Below are 16,815 nucleotides of genomic sequence, written 5' to 3'. Positions count from 1 at the left end.
AGCTGACAGGCTATGACGCTCGCTATGAGTCATCTTCAAGTTTAAAAAAAAATGAAGGAGACGGATTTCCTTGTTGACATTTCAGATAATTAAGGTTTGAAGTTAGAATTTATACCTTATGCTATCGTTTTTAAGAGATATAATATTATACCATTTTAGTGTATAATTTAATGCAATTGACGTCATTTTAATCAGACTTAGAACATCACTGGAATGAGACCTTTTAGACAGCTGTTTTATTTTGCGCTAGCAATACTGTCCAAAAAGTTGAATTTAATTATTGACTGTCACGATTCTTATTTCTGTCTTTATGTTAAAAGATTTAAAGAATAAAATTCGTTGAATTTTCCTCCGCGTATAAGACATTTATCGTCCAAGACGGAAGTGGCATAAAAATAGGATTGCCAACTAAATCCAGTGACGTCACAAGACTTGGTAGTCTTCTAAAATTACATGAGATCAAAAAAAAAACAGTTTTAACGCCGTCCGAGCTGCAATTCGACGAGAAATAATTTTTCAAAGTGTTTAACGCGGTGTGTGGCGCGAGTGATCTAAAAAGAACCTAATAAAAGGTTCAGTAGTTTATGCGAAAACAGTTGTTCGTTTTGGTTGCTTTGGATACAAAAAAATATATTTACGTGAGTATTACTTGCATATTTAACTTTAATTAATGCAGTTAATTTGATCGATTACGGTAACGTACGACGCACTCACTTGAGCAATTATTAAATTAGTGTTTATAACACCAGTGCTTGTCAAATTTGTGTGTCATGCCTTGCATGTAGACCTAAAAATAAATCCTAGTGAGTATTTTAAGATGTAAATTTGGCGAATTTGAACGCGCGAGGCCGGGTGAATCGCGTGAAAGTATTTTTTATCAATATGTGCGTTTTGAAAGAGAGAATGACACTTGGCCTTGAGGCATAACACGACTTTCCACAGTATCATGTTACAATAATAAAAAAAACAATTTAAAAAAACATTTCTAGCCGCCAAAATTTATCTCATTCTCGATTTTTAACGTTACACTTCTTTTTTTTCAATTTGCATTTGATTCAATTGATTGTGACCTTGGATATGAAACCACGAAATTATTTATTATCTTTCTGACGTAACAAGCCTACATTCCAGCAAAGGAAAATGCTTAATATGGTGATATGAATTCACATTAAGTCAATTGAAGTGCTTATAATAAAATTCTTCACTGTGGCATGAAAATGAAAATGTTTTGGAATGTTAAAAGTGACCCAGATGAGAGTTATTTGTGTACAAAAACTTTGTTATAAATAGAGTTTAGTGGAAATATTTTGATGAATATATTTTTATCTATAGCTGATAATATTGTAAACAAAGTTATAGGTTAACCTCAAAGATGTTGATTAGCTTAGTGATTAAAAAAAATAAAAGATAGGTACCTTACCTACTAATATTTACAGTTAAATACCTATTAATTGATATCTGTAATAATGGTTATTTGGCTTTGTAAACCTTGTTGAGTTGTTGATAAATTGGATTAATAGAAACATTTGATATTGTAGAACCCATAGCTTAATAGCTTAGTGTCTATTTTTTTTTTTATATCACTATTGGTGGATAGATTTCCTTTGACCCTTGTAGTTTTTTCTTATCCTTGTTTTGGTCTTCTATGAGTCTCCTCAAAATTGGCTGTCACTTCTTAAAGTTGCCAGTTAATAATAGAATATGATGAATTTCAAATAAATATTAAATAATTAAAAGTATATGATATAATTTATATGCTAAATAAATATACCAGAAACAAAACAATGATTCTAATCAATTCAATAGCATGTCAAAGTATAAGAGTAAAGAATATCTACAAATATTTTTGAATATCCAGCGTTAGCTGAGCCCCTTTCTTAAACAAAATGTATGCAGTGTGGTGCCATATTAAATGGTTACTGAAATGGGAAAAAAAAAGATTTTCTTCTTCTGACTTTTCTTATTATACCAAATATCAAGTTCCTAGCGCCACCAAAAGTACCCTATAGGTTTTTGATAATGGCAATTTGCATGGAAATACCATTTTGAATGACTGTATAATTAGGGGCTGAAACCTCTTGGTTTTATTTTGTTTTATAACTTAAAATATATAAATTAAAAGAAGGTGCATCAAATTATATATAGGCACATGTTAAAAAAAAATATGTGCAGTGCCATCCCTAGCGTTACCAATTGTTCTGCAACACTGATAACGGTGTGTTGTTGTAACAGTTTTTTAAGGAACACTGTTGTCTTTTTGACTATGGCTATGGGACAAAATAATAAACAAGAAAAAGTTGATTGATTTGACCCTTCTATAAAGGTACCATTATTCCTTATGTGGTACAGAACCCTCATAAGACTTTTTTTTTGTTTTTTTTTTTATATAGTATAGGCTTGCGTTTGGCCACAATCACGCCTGATGGAACGCGAGGATGAGGCCTACGAAAGAGCGCGCTTGCCTAGTAAATGCTCATTCACCCTAGACTTGAAAGTGGCCAAATTGTAGTGTTCAGGAAACAAAGTCGCAGGCAGGGAATTCCACTCTTTCGCTGTGCGGTTGATGAAGGAAGAGCGAAAACGCTTTTTGCGGATTTTTGGAATACTGACAACATAAGGGTGGAGACCCTGCCTACTTCTGGTCGACCTGTGGAAGAAAGGAGCAGGTGGAATAAGGTTGTGCAATTCCGAAGCACATTCTCCGAAATGTAGCCTGTAGAATACCGACAGGGAAGCCACTCTTCTGCGATGACGAAGGCTCTGACGACAAAAATCCGCATCGCAGGTGACGCCGATGAGCCTCTTCGCTCGCTGTTCTACCGAATCCAAAGCAGCTAGCTGATATTCAGCAGAACCGTCCCAAAGGTGGCAGCAATACTCCATGCAGGATCGGACTAGTAACATAATATGACAAATACAAATAGTTACATATCTAAATCTAGATATTACATCATAATTTGCTTTGCCGCAATGTCTAGAGGTGCTAACAATGTTAACCATAACCCTAGTGTTAAGTGTTAAACTTAAACTGTGTCTAGACTTCATTATACGACAAAGGTATATTCGCGTAATCACTTATTTAATACCTAGTGGCTTTAAAATGACAAATCATCACTACCTTGAAAGAATCTTCAATCAATCAATACATCACCAAATTGACCTTTGAAATGTTTTAAAAAATTTGCTCAGGAAAAAGAATGATTTTTATATAAGAGGTTTTTTAAAAGCAGTGATTAAAATGAACCTTTGAAATGAACTATATTTTGTTTCTTTAAAAGAATAAAGTTAAAGGCCTTATTTTTTTATTCAAAATACCGGTTAAGAGCATCTCGGCCCATGCTCAGTGTAGGGTTCCGTAGTTCCCGACCTTGCCTTAACTTAAGAGTCCCCAGTACACTTGCGTCCTTATACAAACGTAGTTTTGTTCTAATTTACAAGCAGCACTATGGATCAAAACTATACAACTATAATGGGAGCAGCCATTACGATGCTTATAATTAGTTTTGGTTAAAATAAAATGTAACAGAAACAATAATGAATTTCCTCTCATACAAAACTTAAAATGAATGTGATTTTATTTTGTTACATTGAATATGAATAAAATCGAATTACGCGTATAAACATCAAAATAGCTGCTCCCATTATAGACGCAAAGTTTTATTTCGTTTCAGTGTGTTGTTTGTAAATTAGAACGAAACTACTTATGTATGAAAATGCGATCAGCGGCGATAAACTTTGCCTTAGAAATGATTTATTTAAAAAAAACTTAAGTTTGACTTCAATTTTTTTTTCAAATTTTTTAGGCGTTCGGTTCAAAATTTAGAGGGGACAGATTATTTCTCCGAAAATATAAAAAATGGTTTATGCAAACCTCTATTAATTTTCAAATACCTATCCAACGATACCCCACAACATAGGGTAGAAGTGAAAAAAAAATCATCCCCACTACGTTTATGGGAGGTACCCTAACTTGACTTTGACTTTGATTCATGCCAAATTACAGCTTTCTGGTAGTAATGGTCTCTGAGCTTAGCCGCGGACAGACAGACACCATGGCGAAACTATAAAGGTTCCAGTTGACTACGGAACCCTAAAAAAGCTAAAAGCAAAGCCACTTAGTAAATCTATAGATTAGGAATGCAATAAAATAAAAACTTATTGTGTGCTTTTTAAGTTCGCAAGGAAATCTTGTAGGGATTATCGTAAAATGACTACCTAAAATGATTCATATTATTAAATACGAAGATAATTAATTTATTGAATAAACGTTACTTTGCGAAGTTCCATTAAAAATGAACTTTTAAACTATTACTTTACTCACCCGTAATCTTACAACAACTACGTATATGCAACAAAGGTGTGCCTCCACACTGTATGAACACACAAATCACCCCTCACCCATCGATCACCACCACCACGCTACACTGACGCGTTTCGAACTCAACCAGAGCTCATCCTCAGAGCAACACAACCGTTCACCATGCCACCAGATGTTAGACCTCTTTCAACCAACAGTAATCAATCTTTTTACCCAACTGCGAAGGAGGGTTATTGCTGTTATTGTAACTTGTTTTGTTCATGGATCTCTATGTACCGAAATCAAAGGCAAAGCGAGAGTGTAAAGGTACTTTTCCACCAGTGAGGCGTGGCGAGACGAGGGAGGACGAAAATTGGAATCGCTCCGACCCATTTCCACCAAAGAAACCGCGCGGGCCGGCGCGATGACACACGACTCGTTTCCCTGGTGATGAACTCTGATTGAGTTCGAAACGTGTCAGCGTAGTGTGGTGGTGGTGGTTGGGTTTGTGTGATGGTGTGTGTTCTTACAGTGTGGAGGGAGGTAAAGGAGCTGCGTGAACACAAATTTCTTGCGTAAATGTAGAATCATAAGCTCGCGGGTGAGCAAAGTAACGAGGGCTATCGCGTATGAATTCGCCACTAGAGGCGCTAGTAATCTCATAGCTTTTGGGTGAGCTACGCGGGTTTATTTATAATTAGAATAATTTTGTGAATATTTTGCAATATCTGAAATTAATTATGGCAAATATGCGTTCCGGGGCAATGAATGTCTGTGTTTTGAGACAGTTTTGTCTTTCGGAAACCTTTGTCCTCCCTTTTTTTCCGAACAAAACGGGGACTATGCAACACTGTGGCATGCTCGATATTTTTATGGTACGGTTTTAAGATGTATTAAATATGATTTTAATCTAAACTTTGTTTTCACGCCCGTAATAACAGACTTTGAAAGCCACACTTAAAAACCTCACGCAACAGTGCGCCATCTAGTGAGACAAAAAAACGATAGCCCTCATTGGTTTAGTTTACCCAATCGAAATTTTGTTATACTTTCAATTATCGTCTCGCTCTGCCTCGTCTCTCGTTGCTTGTGGAAAGGCACCTTTAGTCTAGCAATCATTAAAGGATAACGTTACTATTTAAATAATAAATGATAATTTTGACAGTTTGTAACATATGGTAAATTTCAGGAGAAAATCTGGTGCAGTATAATATTCATGTAGAGTATATCTACGTCTCTATGGGTATAGAGACAGAGACATACAAGCAACCTAACATACAACAGTAAAAACCGGCCAAGAGCATGTCGGACCATAATCAGTGTAGGATACTTTAGCAGTTAATCCCACCAAAAACATAAATGTAAAAAAGAGCTGAGTTCAATACAAAAATTATGCTTGGCTGTGGGCTTCGCCGCGAAAAGAATGGAGATCTAAATGAGTGCCAAGTTGTATGCAAAATCTAAATATGTATTTATAGGAACAAAATAACATTATATGAACAAGTATTAAACTCTATTTCTTTGCTTTATTGGATACCTATAACAATTGCTGTTATTTAAAAATGTGAGATCTTAAAGTAGGTTAGATTTGACTTGGCCAGTTTTCATTACATCAGTCATTTTATAAAGTTATTCAACATATATATATTTTAATTCTGATAAAAACGGTTCATGAGGTACAGCCTGATGACAGACGGCAGCACGGATGGACAGCGGAGTCTTAGTAATAGGGTCCCGTATTTACCGGTATACGGACGGACACAATTCTTACAATTTTCTTCGAAGCGATTATTTCCTAAAATATTTATTTAGTGAAAAAAATAGACAAATTAACTAACAAAATCTCCCTTGTTACAGACCAGACGCAGCGCAACATGCAAAGATCAAAATCGAAGATCAAATTGCACTAGAATGTAATAAAACACAACCAAAATGCCTGTCGTATCGCCTTATATAAACAGTAGCACCACCCTCTCAGGATCATACCGATCCACCTTAACTTCATCTTCAAGTCTCGACAAACCTTATTTCCGAAGCAGCAGCAGCGGGACTTATGTATCCTCAACTCTTCGCAACTCATACGGCACCAGAACTTCCGAATACTCCAGCAGATTTAACGATGTTGATGGCAAACGAGAGCGAAAATCATCCCTAGTCGAATATAGTAGAACGAGGGCACCGAGTGTTACTGACTCCGACAGTGGAATATCCACTAGGTATAGGTCTGAACGAAGCGAATCTAGAGGCAGAGATGTGTCAACTACTAGAAGCGAAAGTAGTAAAGAAAGGCCGAAGAGAATTCCAAGTTCAGCTGCTATGGCTATGTCTACAGCTGAGTTATACAACAAATACTCTCCAGCGAATTATGTCCCGTATACACAGAGGGTGCAGCAACAGCAAAATGAAATAGCGAGGTCTAAGTCTATATCTAATGATATCGGAAGACCGCCAGCTGCCGATGGTTCTAGGTTGCGGAAGCCGAGGAATGCAGCGGCTACCATTGCCGAGGTAAGTTGAGATTTGACTTGAAATGTGTTGGGATGGTGTCGAAGTCATAATGTCATTTTGGTTTGGAAAAAAAAAGTTTTCGGCCATTTTTTTCCGCACTACTTTTTGATGACTGCACCTGCATTGTACCGTACTCATCCAACCTGCAAATGTATACCAAATTTCAAATAGATCTATCCGGGAAGCGGATTCAATTTCACTTACTACATTTGAGCTTAACAAAGAAACATGGGAAGTTAAATAAAAGCTTGTACAAAACGAAACACCTATCGCATCACGTACTCCTTAGTAAATCAAAATAATGAAATTTGGAAATGTGGAACGTCTCACAGTAAACGGACTTAATAAGATAAAGATTGCTTTGAAGTTACTAGTATATCGAGAGTATATCACATTAAAAAATATATTCTTTTACGGTATCATCAAATTGGTGACATTATGGTTTCGACTCCTACCGTCTTTGGATATGATTCAGTTAACGTGTCATAAGATATAGTTATGTAGTAGCACTTAAGTCTAATTCATCATTGGATATATTATGGTGTGTGTGTCTGCGATATAATATCTTTGATAGAACATATTCCTTTTCAGCTATTTCACTATGGCTTGTTTTGGATACTTTAAGATCCGTGGCCGTATTGTCTAACGTGCTGACGTCTGCGACCGCATTCATCATCTCTTTCTACCCTCATCTAACACGTGTGACAGAAAGAAGTAGTGAAAACGATTGTGATTACAAGTATGTTTGACAATAAGGCCGCTGATTTAAGTGTGGCTGTGATATACAGCGGAATTTATAAAGATATATAATGAATCTGGAGTACTACGTGCAGTAGTTAAGTGATAAATTTTATGTAACAGATAATAAATGAGATGCTGTCTCCTTTTCTTCGGACAAAAGAAACAAAGACGGCATCATAGATATCTGTCGCATAAAACTTACCTACTTGAGTGGTGAAACAGGCCCTCGCTATCTAGTGACGCCATTATTCTCTAGGTAACCTTCACACATAACCTTTCGCAGACACACAAACCATGTTTGCGCGTGTGTGTGTGTGTGTATGTTCATTAACCGCCGCACTAAGAGAGCCATTGCTTCTATAGTTGTCACTTTAACTGCTTGACAAGCACTCCATGACGTCATCAGACCTCCCAAGAACTAACACACACAGACACGGCGCCAAAATAAAAGAAGCTGAAATAAACCGGGATGTTTTTTGACCCAGAGGCCAGAAGGCAGAAGGTCCTACAAGGAAACCTCGCCAACGACAAGCTACAGCAAAAGAAATTCAATGACTAACGGTACTAAAGACAGCAATGGTAACGAAGTACCGTCAGTATCTGAAATAAGAAAGCGTTTCGATTCTAAAATGACTGTCACGAAACTACCTGCCAATGACACTAGATATTCAAAAACAGCCGACCATTACTACAACCAGTTAAAAGAAGTCGAAAACGGCTATTCGAAAGTATTATCGAAAGACGAGAAACCTGTACCCGTTCATTTGCCTTACGCCGAAAAGAATGGGTACAGCCATAGATGGGACAGCTCTAGTTCCCGTTCGAATTCTAACTCAGATCTTTCACTATCCAAAACTATATCAGAACCCACCTCATTAGCTAAACCAGTCATCGAAAGAAATGGCATGTCTACTTCACTAACTACAAAGCTACCGACGGACCGGCTAGCTAGCATCAAAAGTCAGTTAGATCCTAACAATCCTATAGGGAAGATTCTAGAAAAATCCACTGTAATACAAGTAGAAAACGGCGATGGGGACCATGAGCGCAAAAAGCGTAGCAGCCCTGAAGTAAAACCTAAGCTAAAAGAAATTAAGAATGATATAGAGAAGCAAGTCAAAGCGCCGAAACACACGTCTAATTTCGCTTCGTATATACAGATTTCGCAGCCTATTGCATCCGGTTCTACTCCTAAGAAAGAAGAGGAAGATACGCGTAAAAAAGTTAACTTGAAATACATAGATTCTGAAGAAGACAGATTAGTACTCGATAATGATATAGAATCTCCCAGCGGTACAGGATTTGAGAATAAAACGTTTGAACACGAAAACTTCTTGAAGAAGCGTAGTGAGAATCTGGATAGTGAGATAGAAGATGGTGTTAAATCTATGGAGACAAGCACAGAGAGCACTGTTAGTGAGCCTACAGAGGATTCCAGCCCTGACACGCCGTCAGCTAGACGGAAAATATTGGATGATAAGGACATAGAAGATATCAAAGCGGTAAGTCTTGTTTCCAATGTCTGCGAAAATCAGGAGAAGTTTCTAGAATTTGCAATTGGATTTTTGAAGGAACATGATAAAATTGATGAACTTAAACTGACTGCAGTGCTATTTCGCGACCATCCCTATTTCACGAAGCTAACAAGTTGCAATTTACAAGCGGTAGTCTTTGTTTAACAGTATGCGTTGAAAAGAGATTACCGCTTGTAGGTATATTGTAATTGGTGGCGTCGTGAAATGGCCCTCATATCGCGGGGTGATTTTAGTCAAAAATAACGCCTGGTTTATGTAATTGTTCGTCGATTGGGGTAAAAAAATATATAATAACATTTAGTCCAACAGTTAGTTTATCATAAAAATATTAGACAAAATTCTATTGTCTGTCAAACAATAAATGGCAGATGAAGCGTCAAAGTTTATATCTTCATCTTTTTTTTATTTTATGACGGTTTTGGTACAGGCGCAATATCGCTAGATGGCGTTAGTGTCGTGAGATCCGTTTGACATTTGCGTCATGTTTGTGATTGGTTGGTGGACAAGCCGTGGTGGCCTAGTGGTTTGACCTATCGCCTCTCAAGTAGAGGATCGTGGGTTCAAACCCCGGCTCGCACCTCTGAGTTTTTCCAAGTTCATGTGCGGAATTACATTTGAAATTTACCACGAGCTTTGCGGTGAAGGGAAACATCTTGAGGTAACCTGCACAAACCTGCGAAGCAATTCAATGGTGCGTGTGAAGCACCCAATCTGCACTGGGCCCGCGTGGGTTCTGAGGGCCTGTGCCCAGCAATGAGACGTATATAGGATTGTGATTGGTTGAATAACTAAATGAGCCAATCGCAAGCAAGAATGAAACGTCAAATGGTCTCACGATACTAACGCCATCTAGCGATATTTTGCCTGTATAGCCTCATTGTCAAATAAAAACTTGTCCAATATTTTCCAATAATCTAAAGCAGCATTCCCACCAATAATGTGCAAGGATGTGGTGCGAGAATTATGTGTTTTTCCTTAACCAATAGAAACGCTCCATTTACCTCGCCTCGCTACGCTCAGCTGTTTCCACTGGAGATGCGAGGATGTGTAAATGAAACGTTCCTATTGGTTAATGAAAAACACATCCTCGCACATTATTGGTGGAAACGCTGCTTAACTGACAGATTATTTAGTTTTGATTAGGACTCTAGTTCATTAGGAAACTTCTCCTGATTTTCTCAAAAACCCAATCTCGAAGGACCAAGGACGATCGCTTGTTTTTTTTGGCTCTTTTTTTCCATGCACTCGTTTTTAGTTAACATTAGACAGTTTCGCTTTCGATGTCTGCCTGGATTTCTAGATCTTCAGCTGAATGCAGTGGTCTTCGCGTGTTAAGTTCAAGGTACAAGCAAAAACCCACAGCGTGTTTGATATGATTATCAGACTTTTTTCTTTGTTTCAAATAGTTAATAATAAATAAATTATTACGGGACACTTGACACCAATTGACCTAGTCCCAAACTAAGCTAAGTTTGTACTATGGATACTAGGCAACGGATAAACATACTTATATAGTTAAATAAATACTACTTAAATACATGATTCGATTTGTAGCATTCGAACATGGCGGATGTAGACGATATCTAATTTTGGTAATTCTGCTTCTTTGGCTAGTTGAAGTATAATTTTGATAGTGTTTTATGCGGCGATTAACCTTAACAGTGAACAGTGATCACAAAATTCTATATTGCTCTCGTGTCTGACATTTTAAATGCGCAAGTTGTCTCCGCGTGGTTTCTGGAATTTTGCTATCAAGTTGCAAAAACTACAATCACCGTACAACGTGAATAAGAAGAATATATTTATCTTTAATTTAACTGAGATTGGCCCAAGCCTTATGGCCACCATTAAGAGAAATAAATACATACTTAAATACATATTAAACATCCAAGACCCAAAAGCAAACATTCGCATTATTCACACAAATATCTGCCCCGGCCGGGAATCGAACCCGGGACCTCGAGCTTCGTTGTCAGGTTCTCTAACCACTTGGCCATCCGGTCGTCAAATATGTAATAGTTATATAACCTATAGGGCTTATTGTAGGCTAGATTGAATAGGCTGTTACTGAACCAGAGAGATACACCTTTGGCCTCATCTGCACTTTACATCAGGTGAGATTAGTCAATCACGGTCCGTTTACGTAAATAAATAAGTAAGGGGGGGGGGGGGGTGAATTTTTCGTGGAGAGCGAGAGTAGCGTGAGTTAGCCTAAGAGGCTTATCTGTTAATTTAATTTTATAATGTTTTATGTCCAGTCACAAAATAGATAGGTTACAGAAATCAATCTACATATAAAGTGCGCTCGAGCAACGCACACTTAGACACTGTTCACGGACACGATATCTGGGACCGGTTGGGACCAGTGCGAGCGCGAGTGCCATCCGCTTGAGACACGCGTCTGTGAACTTTTTTGTGCAATAATGGAGAATGCGAATTTATTACACTTTAAAATATAATAATCGTGCATTTTGCCAATGTCGAAATCTTCGCAAGATATTTTCTGTGACAAATTTGTAATATAACAATGACATTAACATTAATATATTGCGCAGGTGGTAGGGCCTTGTGCAAGGTCCGCCCGGATTGCTACTCGCTATTCCTGCCGTGAAGCAGCAGTGCTTGCACTGTTGGAGAGTAAGACAGCCGGTGAAATTACTGGCACTTGAGGTATCCCATCTTAGGCCTCTAGGTTGGCAACGCATCTGCAATCCTCTGGAGTTGCAGGTGTCAATGGGCGGTGGTGATCTCAATTTTTTTTTACTTATTATTAATTTATGTTTCCATTCTTCCTGTTTTATTCTCAACAATAAATCCAACAACTAGATACGAGTGCACGATAGTTTTTCGTGCATAAGCCATAGTTGACAACCCTAGAACTACCGTCGAGCGTAGGTATAAAAAGTGAAGTACATACATGAGATTGACATGTGTACCTATCTGTTTTGTGGTACAGTAAAGAGTCACACATGTCATACCTCGGCCTATACTTATTTATACGTCCCACCCAAAATGAGAGGGCTTGGGCCGTAGTACCCACGCGGCTCAGTTTGGGAACTTAAAACTTTCTTTCAAAGGGCTGGCAACGCACCTCTGATACCCCTCGTGTTGCGGGTGTCTATAGGCGGCGGTGATTGCTTCCTATCAGGTGACCCGCATACTAGTTTTCCCCCTTTTATATAAACAATATTAATTCGTGATCTTTATTTACAATGCATAAGGAACGCGTGACAATGTTATCCTCCGGGAATATCGGGATAAAAGCTTGTTCTTCCAAAAAATATTTCATCCTAATTCGTTCAGCCGTTAGCGTGAAAGGCCAACAAACACATACAAATTTTCGCATTTATATCAGTAAAACGTGTACAGGTGCGTACGCGCACAAATACATGACCCGAATAACGAAATGGCATCGAACCCGCGTCTTTTTTTAAACGCCTTTGTGGGCGTTAGAAGTAGAATTTAAGGTCTTTCATACTATATTTATATAGGAGTGATTCTAGACAACCAGGAATCTGAAATGTGCTTGTCATTTGACTTTGAAAGAAAGAGAGAGAGAAGAGTCATTTGTTTACACATTTACACACTGGCTTTTCTGACAGGAATATCGCTAGATGGCGTAAGTATCGTGAGGTCTGTTTGGCGTTTCAATCTTGCTTGCGATTGGCTCATTTACTTAGTTTTTTTAATGCCGATTCTAGCGTCAACTAGCCTGTCACAGAAATATTTTTTTTTAAAACGAAAATATCTTTCATAAATAGTTAAATATTTTTTGTTAAACCCCTTCGCAAAAAGACAGCTATACATTTGTTGCGTGTGTATGTCTATGGCCTTGTAGCTCAATGCGGGCTATCGCGTATGAATTCGCCACTAGAGGCGCTAGTGTAGCGTGAGGTCTACGAAATGTCAAATCTCATAGTTTTTGGGTGAGCTACGCGGGTTTATTTAGAATTAGAATAATTATGTGAATATTTTGCAATATCTGAAATTAATTATGGCAAATTTATATGCGTTCCAGGGCAATGAATGTCTGTGTTTTGAGACAGTTTTGTCTTTCGGAAACCTTTGTCCTCCCTTTTTTCCGAACAAAACGGGGACTATGCAACACTGTGGTATGCTCGATATTTTTATGGTACGGTTAAAGGTGTATTAAATATGATTTTAATCTAAACTTGGTTTTCACGCCCGTAATAACAGACTTTGAAAGCCAAACTTAAAAACCTCACGCAACAGTGCGCCATCTAGTGAGACAAAAAACGATAGCCCTCATTGGATCTATTTCGATGAGATTTTTGTACCAAATGTTAAGTCAATCAGAACATTGCAAGTGGGTAAAGATCAAATTTCACGATTTGTTTACATAGTTTAATTACGATTGAAACTAATAAATAAACTGTTTAAAAACACTAACCAGCACTTTACTTTTTTTTTAATAGTCATACATTCCTACAACAATAAGCCAAGACGTCGCGTCGCGTCTCAAAACCGCCGCTAAAAATAACAGTGCGAAATGACGACTAGATACAAAATGATAGCACTGGCCGAAACCACGCTGCCGTCGCCACGTGGGAATTTAAAAAAGTTCGACGGCCATCTTGCACAGCGGCGCGAAAATCACATTAGAAAAAGTGTTAAGTTATTTTTTAACGTATTTTAATCTCGAAGTTAACAAATTAGTTGCGGTATTTTTAAAGATTTATTCGACTGTTAATAGTTTAAAGTGTTTAAAGAGTGTGTGAAAACGTTACGCTTAAAACGTCATAAAAAAAATTGCAGGCGCACATAATAAAGCGCGGGAGAAATTGATGTTTGTTGTTGGTTGTTCCATAGACTAAATATTTTTTTCTTATATAAGGTTGGATATTGTTACGACGGGCAACATTGTATTATTAACTTTTACTTGATAATAAGCTCGGGAGTTTAGAAACCATTTAATATAATCAATAATTTGCTTTAAAACTGATTACGTTTTTGTTTATCTTTATCACAAAGTGTGGCTGAATATGCAATGCCGTAGTCACGCGTGGTTTAAAAAGTCAAGGACAAGCGCGGGAAAGTTTGACGTGGAGAAGCCATTGACAATAAAAAGAAAACAATTAGTAAATATATTGTTTATGCCTTCATACTGGCCGCCCGCCTAGCCTTTGACAACATGTCAAGTCAACCGAAGTCAGTGTCAGTTTTATGATTTTGAATGTTTTCTCAATTTGCTATGAAAAATGTTTGTTGTGATTTTGTTATGATGTTTAGAAAAATACGCGAGTGCAAGTAAAAACTGGACTTTTCACGGTATTTTTATAAGTTTATTTATCATCTTCGAACGTAACTGGAGATTAACTAATCGTATGAAGCAACAACTTATGAGCTTGTTTTACCAACTTGCAGATAGTTAAATTTTACTTGTTTTAACTACACACACCCAATAAAATGCAAAGACTAAGGTCTGTGAACGGCGAAGCGAGGTCGGTATAATTTACCCCTCGCCTTGTGCATCCAAACTTTGATTTATGAGAGGTGAAGTTTTTCCGTCCTCATACACTTGTTGTTTACAGAACGAGGGCTATCGTTTACGCGCTCACCAGTGGGCGCCACTGTAGACAAAGGTCCTGCCTGAATTATAGTGGTGTAGCGGGGCGTCCTCGTGAAGGTCGGAGACGGAGACGACGTCATTCGTGGTACTGAATCGCTTACTCTGTTTATCAGTTTCTCGAAAGCTTCCATCTGCGATCGCTGCAGCGTCTCGAACATAGCAGTGACGTGACCAGGGCTCCAATCATGGCGGGCTTCTGTATCGTCGTCGTCGTCGAGCGATCTATTTCGGCGCGTGCGAGGCATGATGTAAAAAGCGTCGTGCAAACTGAGAAGGCGGCTTCTTGGAGTCGTGCCGCAAGTTGGGCAGCCAGTGTAGCGGGGCGTCCTCGTGGAATGGAGTAGAAGAAAAGGGCAGGTTCCAGGGCAATAAAGCGTATAATCATCCAATACACACACGAGCATAAACACACCACATTTAGAGTTTAGGGTACAAATAATATTATATAATATTAGACAGAAACAGAGTTTAAGAAAAAGCGAGCGTCACACACGAAATTGTAAGCTTAGCGTCTAGCAGTTCTCGGAAGAAGAACATGGCGCGTCCCCAGAGACAAGATATCAGAGTGGGGAGAAAATAAATTATTCTATTGGCTAAAACGCGCGGGCACGCGAACGGTTCGAGCGCGGCGAGAGCGGGCAACATAACCGTCGCTCGTGCAGTCCCTAGCTGAGCCGTCAGATGGCGCTACAGTGGTTAGTTTGTTACTACGGGCGTAAAAACAAAATTTAAGTACATTTAAATCATATTTAATACCTTAAAACCTTACCATAAAAATATCGAGCATGCTATAGTGTTGTGTAGTTCCGTTTCGTGCGGAAAAAAGGGAGGACAAAGGTTTCCGAAAGACAAAAGTGTCTCAAAACACAGACATTCATTGCCATAATTAATTTCAGATATTGCAAAATATTCACAAAATTATTCTAATTATAAATAAACCCGCGTAGCTCACCCAAAAAGTGACATTAGAGATTTCGGAGACCTCTCGCTACACTAGCGCCTCCAGCGGTGAATTCACACGCGATAGCCCTCATTCTTTTATTGACTCAGTTTATTACTACTTAAGTACCCAAAAAAAAACTACCCCAAATTTAAAACACACTTTTATTACAAAAACTTCTTTCCAATGGAAATAGGTGTTTCGATTTCTATTATACTTTTTTTAGGGTTCCGTACTCAAACGGTGCCAACTGAACCCTATTAAGTACTAAGACTCCGCTGTCTGTCTGTCCGTCTGTCACAGGACTCTATCTCTTGAGTCGTAATAGTTGAAATTTTCACAAATTTATTTATTATTATCGCTATAACAACAAAATACTAAAAACCTAAAAACAGAAGAAAATAAATATTTAAGGGGGGCTCCCATACAGCAAACGTAGAACAAAGGATTGTTCTGCCGTTTTTTGCTTGATATTAGGGCCAATCAACTTTTTAACCGACACTAATTTGTCCGCGACATTTTTCAAAAAATTGCAGATTTTTGTAAGTACCTAAACATGTTTTTTCTGTAATTTAATAGATGGTGTAAATGAATACATGCCATCCTACGTAAGTTCAACCTATTAAACCGTGAAATATCTTGTTGGAAGTCAAAATAAAAAAGTCAAAATATCTTTATTCAATTTAGGCTATAACAAGCACTTATGAATGTCAAAAAAAATCTACCACCGGAAGTACGATTTTTTGGTAACGCCAGAGACATTTTTGGTAACGCAGGAGACGCCCAAAGTGTCGGTAAAATAGTTGATTGGCCCATTAATAACGCTAACAGGTAGACGCTTGAAATATTACAGAACCTTTAGTTGTATAATCAATTTAAAAATAAACAATTAAATAAAAATGAAATAAATATTTAAGGGGGCTCCTATACAACAAACTAGATTTTTTTGCCGTTTTTTTGCTAATGTCTAATGTTGTATACTTAGATGATGGTACATACGGAACCCTTCGTGCGCGAGTCCGACTCGCACTTGACCGGTTTTAGCCTCCGACGGAAAAAATAGGAGTGTTAATAAGTTTGAGACCAATGTCTATCTATCTGTGGCATCGTATCTCTCAAACGTATTGAGCGATTTTCATGCCTTTTTTACGTGAAAGCGAGTTTCCTCTCTGCCTAAAAGTTCATTACTTAACACTCAGTTTTG

The 16,815-nt window shown here is 37.9% G+C and overlaps 1 protein-coding gene across 2 annotated transcripts in view; it reads left to right on the top strand.

Moving 5' to 3' along the window:
• The first annotated feature begins 335 nt into the window (after positions 1-335).
• Positions 336-16,815, top strand: part of LOC141443907 (uncharacterized) — a 56,686-nt gene continuing 40,206 nt past the window's right edge. The window contains exons 1-3 of one of the 2 annotated variants that reach the window (XM_074109281.1): positions 336-638; positions 6,155-6,805; positions 8,032-9,048. In XM_074109281.1, coding sequence (XP_073965382.1) covers positions 6,230-6,805; positions 8,032-9,048 — 1,593 coding nt within the window. In that variant the 5' untranslated portion in view covers positions 336-638; positions 6,155-6,229. The remainder of the gene's footprint in view (positions 639-6,154; positions 6,806-8,031; positions 9,049-16,815) is intronic. The other variant, XM_074109282.1, reaches the window with a different exon arrangement.

Source organism: Choristoneura fumiferana, chromosome 28 (assembly GCF_025370935.1).
Source record: "Choristoneura fumiferana chromosome 28, NRCan_CFum_1, whole genome shotgun sequence".
Taxonomy (NCBI): domain Eukaryota; kingdom Metazoa; phylum Arthropoda; class Insecta; order Lepidoptera; family Tortricidae; genus Choristoneura; species Choristoneura fumiferana.
This window is presented reverse-complemented; position numbering and strand designations above follow the sequence as displayed.